This window comes from Monodon monoceros, unplaced genomic scaffold (assembly GCF_005190385.1).
Source record: "Monodon monoceros isolate NGI ecotype Baffin Bay Population unplaced genomic scaffold, NGI_Narwhal_1 Super_Scaffold_19, whole genome shotgun sequence".
NCBI lineage: Eukaryota > Metazoa > Chordata > Mammalia > Artiodactyla > Monodontidae > Monodon > Monodon monoceros.
The window spans coordinates 9061816-9069834 of NW_021703775.1; the positions used below are offsets into that span (position 1 = coordinate 9061816).

The following is an 8019-nucleotide window of genomic DNA, read 5'->3' on the forward strand; positions in this document are numbered from 1 at the left end:
CTCAATCGTTTTGGCAACCAAAGAAGTACCACCTTGTTGAAAACGACTTTTTAAGCCTATTTATTTTTTGCACGAAGTTGTTCTCCCAGTGACCACCTTCAAATCTTTAGTGTAAGGCAGTGTGGGATAGAAGAAAGGAAACAAGTTTACCCAGGAACCCAAATCAGCACCCAGGGGTCATCCTGGACGCCTCCCTCTCCCTCACTCTTCACACACAATCCATTGCTGAGCTCTTTTTACTTCCTAAAAATCTCTTCTATCCCGCATCTCTTTTCATCCATAGTTCCTTCTCGCTGGTCTGCAGCAGCCCCAAACCTGCTCTGACCCGCTTCTCCTTGGGCCCAGGGTGGTGGTTGCTAAGTACAAAACCGACCTGTCGCTTCCTCCCAAAGTCCAAAATGCTTCAAAGGTGCCATTGCTCACGGAGATTCTAAAATGATCTACAAGGCCCTCCTGGGCCTGGTCCCCACAGCCTTTCCAGCCTCACTTTGCACCTTGCCTCCATTTTCTCCTTGCCCTCCAGTCACTGGGCCTCCTTTCAGACTAGCCCTCGCGGTGCCAGCTCTCACCACGGGGCCTCTGCATGTGCCACGTCTTCTACGTAGGATCCTCTCCATCCTCATCTTCACCGAGTTAACTCCTGTCAGATTTCAGCTCATATCACTTCCTCAGGGAGGCCTTCCCTGATAGGCTCAAGTGTCCTTACTGGAGGCTTTAGTGGAACTTGTCACCCTTGTTTTTTCTGTTAATTTTCACTGGAGTATAGTTGATTTACAATGTTGTGTGAGTTTCAGGTGTACAGCAAAGTGAATCAGTTATACATATATCCACTTTTTTTAGATTCTCTTCCCATATAGTTAACCTTTTACATCTGCTGGGGTGACTATTTCATATCTGTCTCCTGCATAGACTGTTAGCCCCATGAGGACAAAGCGTGTCTTTGCTCACCATTGTTTTCCCAGGGCCTGATGCTAGCCCAGGATACAGCAAGTGCTTAAATATGTACTGAATGAGCAAAGTTCGAAGAAAAGCTTAATCCTGGATTGGGCATCTTAACCTCTCTGGGCCCCATTTTCTTCCCTATTTATAAAACAGTGATGATAATACCTCCCCCCCCCCGCCGCCCGCACTGGGCTTTGAACTGGCTTGGAACTCTTCGCAGAGGAAGGCTCCTAGTAGACCCATCAGCCATTGACTGAGGTGTGAAGCTGTCCGGTGGTTGTAGTGGAGCCTCCTGAGCTGAGTGCCTGGGACTCCGTGTGCAGTGCCAACTGCACCCCCTGCATTTCTGTAGGCCAGGCCCGCCTGGTGCAGGCAGGTCTTTCACCTCCCATTCTGAATGTCTTCTTTGTCTGCGGGGATTAGGACTACTAGGCGGGTGCCACGAGATCCGTTCAACACTGGTATCAGTGGCCTGCAAAGCTCAACTCTTCTGTCCACAAAAGTAGTGGGGTCCCTCCTCCACCCCTCATCTGCCAGAAAAGTGCTGGAGCCATTCCCCTTCCCTATTTTTCACTCCTCACCCAGATTCTAATTCCCCAAAATGGATGCCAAACAGCCTTAGTTTAGGTGAGGAATAATAGTGCTATCAGCTGGCTGCCTGAACAGTCTTTTGGCTGAAATTTGCCCTGACCTTCCAGCCTGCAGCTGGCTTATATCAATGTAGTTCATGATATAAACCACCAAGTCACTGGGGTTCAACAGGGCATGTAGTTGAAATGGCTTTGCATTTGTTTTGGCCTCTGAGCAAATGCCTTTAATTTTTGTATGTGATATAAAATTCCTGACCTCCTAAGGACTGGACTACGAACCAACAATTTCTATCTTCCAGAATTCCCAGACAATAACATACCACCCTTTATGTTAAAATTAATATAGTTTATCTTAAAATTAATATAATGCTTTTTGCTTTTCAAAACACTGTAACCCCTACATCTTATTCCCAAGATCGTGCTGGAAGGTTGCTAGGACGGGTACTTTCTTCCAGGCTCTGCCACTTATGAGCTATGTATACTCCTTCTGAGCCTGTTTCCTCGTAGGCAGAATGGAGGGGTTAAAGCACCCACTTCGTGGGGTTATAGTGTGAAGATTAAATGAGTTACCAGATGTGCAGAACAGTGCCTGGACCATTGGCAATGCTCGATGAATGCTAAGTATTCCCATTACTGTAATCGCTGTTATATCCTGGGTGCCAGCCAGGTATTGTTTACAATAAAATTGAGCTTCCTGAGTATCTGGAAGCTTCCCCTTTCATTGTAAGAGTATTCCCAGAGCACAACAGCTCTGTTCTTCCCATTAATACTTGTTTTCTCTATACTCTTTCTTATTCTCTCTGCCCCACCCAAGCTTTGCTGACTGTTCCCTTTGTATTCTTCCGCCCACTCATAACTTTACATTTTCTTCCTTGTCTTGTACTAGACTAGAAACCACCCAGTCCTAGATCATACCACCTTCTTTCTACCTGACAGGCCTGTGCCCTCTGGAGTTTATATATGTTGTTTGTAGACATTAAGACCTTTTAATTTGGCTGATATTTTGGTTTGGACACCATGAAAACGAATAACTTAGGTGTTCCTTAAGATTCTGAATTACTCTTTCCTGGTTACCGGCCATGCCACTGGGAAACCACAGGGCAGACTGGTTCAAAGTACATTGAGAAACACCAGGATGTATTGGATGAAGCGATCAGGGTAACGTGAACTTCTTGGGAACAGACATGTGAGAATGCTGATCTGCTGGTATTGAAGGTTCCAACCGATACAGAAAATAATCTTCTTTATTGATTTGGAAGTAAAACACCAGCAAATTATTTTCTAAACAAAAAGCGTATGTATTTTTAAATTAATTAATTTATTTTTGTCTGTGTTGGGTCTTTGTTGCTGCACGTGGGCTTTGTCTAGTTGCGGTGAGGGGAGCTACTCTTCGTTGCGGTGCGCGGGCTTCTCACTGCGGTGGCTTCCCTTGTTGCGGAGCACAGGCTGTAGGCGTGCGGGCTTCAGTAGTTGGGGCACGCGGGCTCAGTAGTTGTGGCTCGCGGGCTCTAGAGCGCAGGCTCAGTAGTTGTGGCACACGGGCTTAGTTGCTCCGCGGCATGTGGGATCTTCCCAGACCAGGGCTCGAACCCGTGTCCCCTGCATTGGCAGACAGATTCTCAACCACTGCACCACCAGGGAAATCCCAAAAAACATGTGGATGTTTTTAAAACACCAAAATCCCACCAGCATAGAACCAACCATCATCACATCTGCACTTGAAAGCTGTACCTGGCAGATAGCAGCAGACAACGCGAGAACACAGCAGCTCTCGTGCAGCAGTGGGAGCCCCAAATATTGGCTGGCATCAGCTTCTGGGACACTTGTAATTGATTTTTGCTGCGGGGAGGGTGTGGATTCTATAACCAAAGCCTACGAGGCCAGCACCTAAACCCCCCATGAGGTCACATTAAATGTGGGGCAAGGTTCTCCTCCCCCGAAGATCTTCCTGGCAGTGCTGGGTAGGAACAGCACTGGTATTTCCAAAACAACCACACCCACAACTAGAGTCACATTTCTTAACACTCCTCCCCAGGTTGCCCAGGGTTTTGAAAGAGGGGGAAATATACCAATCATATCGCCAGAATTATGACTTTGTTAGAGCTGAACTGATTCACAGTCCCTTCCTGTCCAGCCCTGGCAGTGGGCCTGGATTGTGATGACCCCGCTTTGCAAACCCACACACGCAGTTCAAATAATCCCTTTGTCTTCTTTGAAAAGAGAATACAAAGGCCTTACCAGACTGAGAAAAAGCACAGCTGCACGTGGTAGCTAAACCTTCTTTCCATTTAACAAATAAGTGGCTCCCCTCAGAAACCGTAATTGTTCATCTCAGAGCCCCCCAAAAGACTGTCCTCCTTAAGGGTTTTATAATGTTTCCAGGCACTGAGGAGGTCATCAGATGTTGACGATGTAATTAATTTTAGTAAATACATTATTTCAACTATGGGACAGGCCACTGTTGACTTAATATTTGTCTGTGAGTCAAGTTATTTGGGTAGTATTGGAGTTCTTTTCAGATGTATAAAACAGCTATATTATATTGCACATATCATATGAAAATAGGCCTAAATTAAGAAAATGGCAAATAAACATCTTGGTTATATCTTCAAATAGTGGAGGTCTGAAAAATTCGATCCTAAAATACGAGAAGCTACCATCACAGTATTTGGGATAAAATGGAGCGCTATCAGCTTGGATATGAGTTGGGCTGAGTTCAATAAGGAAACCAGTTTACAAGGGATGTGCTCGGAGTCGTTCACAAAAGAAGGAATAAGCTGGAATGGAAGTATTCTCTGGTTCTCTGACTTCCAGTGTTGCTACAAAACCCAACTTCACAGGCCTCTTCTGGATCTCAACTCTTTAGCAGCAAGATCCTCCCATAACATCTGTTACCCTGGGCCCTCTTGGGGTCATGATGAAAGTTAACTCAGGAGAAGAAAACTTCAAAGACCCAGCCTTGATTAGGCCCTGCAGACTGGACCCCTCCTCACGACCACTTCACGTACTCCTAAGTGTCTTAGTCTATCATAGTCCCCACTGGCAAGGTGAAGATCACGTATACTGCTGATGTGTCTGAAAAATAAAGTCTTTTGCAGCCTGAGAATCAGAAATACCTTCTCCCGCTTTTTAATGGCCTGTACATTAATGTGCCCCAGCCAGCGAGGCACAGGGCAGAGCTTTCACCTGGGTCAGAAGGTTGTGGAACTCTTCCACTGCCTGTGAATGTGCCATGGGGTTTAGCACCAGGTGTTGGAAGAGATTGACGGGCTCAGCATTACGAAATGTCTTAGGGATCGGGATGGTCAGGGGCAGGAAGGTGTTACCAATGAGGAAATGATGGAGGGACCTTCTCTGGAGGCCTTGGCCCAAGAACCAGAGGATGTCCTGGAGCCGCTGGGAGAGCATGCCATGCCCCCAGTCTGTTAGGGGCAGCTGCAGCAACAGGTGCATGAGGGCTGTTTTGAAGTGGTAAGAGGTGAGGATGGGGTGGGATGCTCCCTGGGGTAGACTCTGAAGGTCCCGGAGACTCAAAATGATCTGGAGGCACTTGAGGTGACAGGTGTTCTCGGGAGCAAAACGCCCGACCAGCTTTAGGAACAAGTGCTCACAGGCTGCAAAGGACTTGGGCCAGTCCACGCTGGTGAGCTGTTCCTGGTCAGGGGCCTGACTCACCAGGTAGACCAAGGTGTCTTCCTGTTGCACACCCAGGACCAGGCGGATTGAGAGAAAGCGGCCTGAGCGGTAGTCCAGCCTGAGCTTGCAGGAGGTGGTGGACGGCGGCAGGCTGAGCTTGAAGTCATACTTGTGGGCCACGAGGGCCCAGGCGTTGCCCACCATGTTCCGGAACCACTGCACGGTCTTACACACATCCAGGTAGGAGCCGGTGCAGAGAGCCGCCTTGATGGAGCTGTTACACTTGCCCAGGAGGGCTGAGTGGTCCCTGTGGTGGTGCACCAGGCACAACACGTCCCCCAGAAGCTTCTCGCGCTTGCACACGCATTCCGACTCGACCCGCACGCGGCCACAGCGGCAGCCTAGGGCCAGATCCCTCATCTCCAGCGCAAACATAGTGCCCTGGGGGGGAACAATGGGCACCAGGATGTCTAATTTCTGGGTCTCGTGGAGGGTTCCCCATTTCTCGAAGGCAGCCCCGATGCCCAGGCAGTCCTCCAACTGTGGGTGAGCCTCCCGGTGGCTGAGCACCTGACAGGCCTTGATGAGGTCGTCCACAAAGCTCTCCACGAACTCGCAGGTGCAGGGCAGGTCCCGGGTGACGTTCTGGATGTGGTGTTTGTAAAAGGATTCCAGGACCTCGCTCGGGGGGAAGTCGGTAAACCAGTTGTAGGAGGTGACAGGCACGACACGGACCTCCTCCGTCTCATCATCGCTGCTGGAATCAAAGGCCGGCTCGTGCTGCATGTTCTGTCGCAGGAGCTCAAAGATGAGAAAAAAGCAAAAGAGGCCAGCGTTCCACAGGTTTCCCAGCATCCAGCCCAGCGGCCCCTCGTGGCCATCCGCCTGGAACGGCCGCCCCCTGTCTTTCTTCCCCGGCACTAACTGGTCACTGGATGTGTCTCCTCTCCAGAAGTTCTCTGCCTTCTGCTGCTCCTCAGCTGCTCGCTTCTTCTCTTCAAACTCTAGTTCTAACTGGCGCATCTCCTCACTCATCCGCTTCTCCAGCTGCCGACTTCTGGCTAGTGTGTCCAGGTCCATCCGGTCACTGACCATCAAAGGGTGGTGCACAACGTACATCACTGCCAAGAACAGAAGGCTTATCACAGCCATTGGAGGCCTCTGCATCTAGAGAAGTAGGAGGATGGGAGTTAGTGGTGATCTTCGGGTCTCATCTGCTCTCCAGCGTGTATTCCCCATAGCACTGGAACCCCAAATCCTGGAAGTCAGCTACTCAGGAGGAACAGAAAGCTCACAGAGCTGGGGTTGGACAGAGCAAGGGCGGCCTGCCTGGGAGGATTTGGGGAAAAAGGGGGGCAGCAGGATGTACCACCCAGCCTCTCTACTGCTTTCCTTCCACATGGTGTGGGTGGTATTTAGGTTTCCAGAATATGGACATGGGACTCTCTTCATTCCTAGGATGGGGAGGGGGACCCTGTTCCAGGGTGGCTTCACCCAACTCATCAGTCCACCATGGGCACCAGATGTGCCCTGCTTATCCCAGAGGCTCCCTTCCATGGGCAGAAAGCACTGGTCTGCCTGGGCAACACCTTTCTTCTTGCCAGGCCGTCAGCCCCACGCCAAGTGGAATGCTGTAGCATCCTACTTCCTCTGTGACTCCACAATCCTCATTCAGCTCAGCCTGTGTCATCAGACCGCCCAGCAGCTCCTCCACTCCCGCGCCCAGTGGGCCAACCCCCCGGGGGGGGGACTGCCAAGGAGGCACAGTGCCACCACCACTTCTCCACGCCTGCTGCTGTGCTCTCTGAGGTCCTACCGGGGCCGCCGGATACCCCATTGGTGGGCCAGACCCAAAGGCAGGCACAGCTCCACCTCTTGGCCCAGGAAACTTCGTGAAGAACCGGATGCCCAAGGCCTCCTGCGAGCCCGCAGGAGTGGGTTCCTCTGCCTACCCATCCACCACAAAGGCCTGATGCTTCCTGCACTCACCCCACCTGTTCACAAGCTACTGGGCTTACCGAGATCATGAAGGACCAGCCGCGTGGACGCTGAAGCCAGGTGGGGGGCTCTCCTCCCTTTGGAACTCGTCCTTGCTTAGTCTCACCGCCCTCTCCAGGAGCCCTGTTAAAATTTACAACGGGGCTTCCCTGGTGGCGCAGTGACTGAGCGTCCGCCTGCCGATGCAGGGGACACGGGTTCGTGCCCCGGTTCAGGAAGATCCCACATGCTTGCGTACCGCAAAAAAAAAAAAAAATTTACAACGTACCTGGGGGCTTGGCTCAAAGCCATGTGCCTCCCCACCACCCCCATTCATAACTTCCCCAAATTCCACGCCTAGAGATCTGAGCTCTCATCCACCTATTTAGACCAAGCCAACTCGTTTCTCCCGGGACCTGGGACCAGGTTACTCACGGTAGGCGTTAGCACGAGCACGGTCTTAAAGAGCCCGCGCGGCCTGACCGTCCCCGCCTTCTCCCCCGCACGGTGGGGGCTCCGGGTTCCTCGCCGGGTCCGCCCGCGGACGTGGCCCCGCTCCCCTCTCCCGGGGAGCACACCATGTTTATCCAAGGGTCCGATTGTCTGTGAGCGGCGGGCCCCGAGACCCCACGGTGCCGCGCGCCGCTCCGAGGGCGCCAGCCGGATAACGCGCTCCCGCGGTCCAGGCTCCGCCCAGCCCCGCCCAGCCCCGCCCACCCAAATCCCCGCCGCGCAGCGAGCGCGCAGCAGGAGTCCAACCCTGGGGCCGGGTGACCCTTCTCGTCAGCGCGCGCAGTGTGTCCGCCGCTTTGCCTCCCAAGGCCCTGCGGAGGGGCTGTGGCCACAGACGCGCTGCTGAGGGGCGCTCACGCCG

At 52.0% G+C, this 8019-nt stretch overlaps 1 protein-coding gene across 2 annotated transcripts; it reads right to left on the bottom strand.

Moving 5' to 3' along the window:
* Positions 1–4658: 4658 nt before the first annotated feature.
* ITPRIPL1 (ITPRIP like 1) lies at positions 4659–7803 on the bottom strand. Of its 2 annotated transcripts, XM_029232556.1 has the most exons (3): positions 7581–7803; positions 7187–7395; positions 4659–6335 (listed from the first exon to the last, which is right to left on the bottom strand). In XM_029232556.1, exons 2-3 carry the CDS (start codon positions 7193–7195, stop codon positions 4677–4679), a joined length of 1668 nt encoding a protein of 555 aa, XP_029088389.1. In that variant the 5' UTR covers positions 7196–7395; positions 7581–7803; the 3' UTR covers positions 4659–4676. The 2 variants fall into 2 exon arrangements, with proteins under 2 accessions (XP_029088389.1, XP_029088388.1); XM_029232555.1 differs by having other exon boundaries at positions 7187–7803.
* Between the last annotated feature and the right edge of the window lie 216 nt (positions 7804–8019).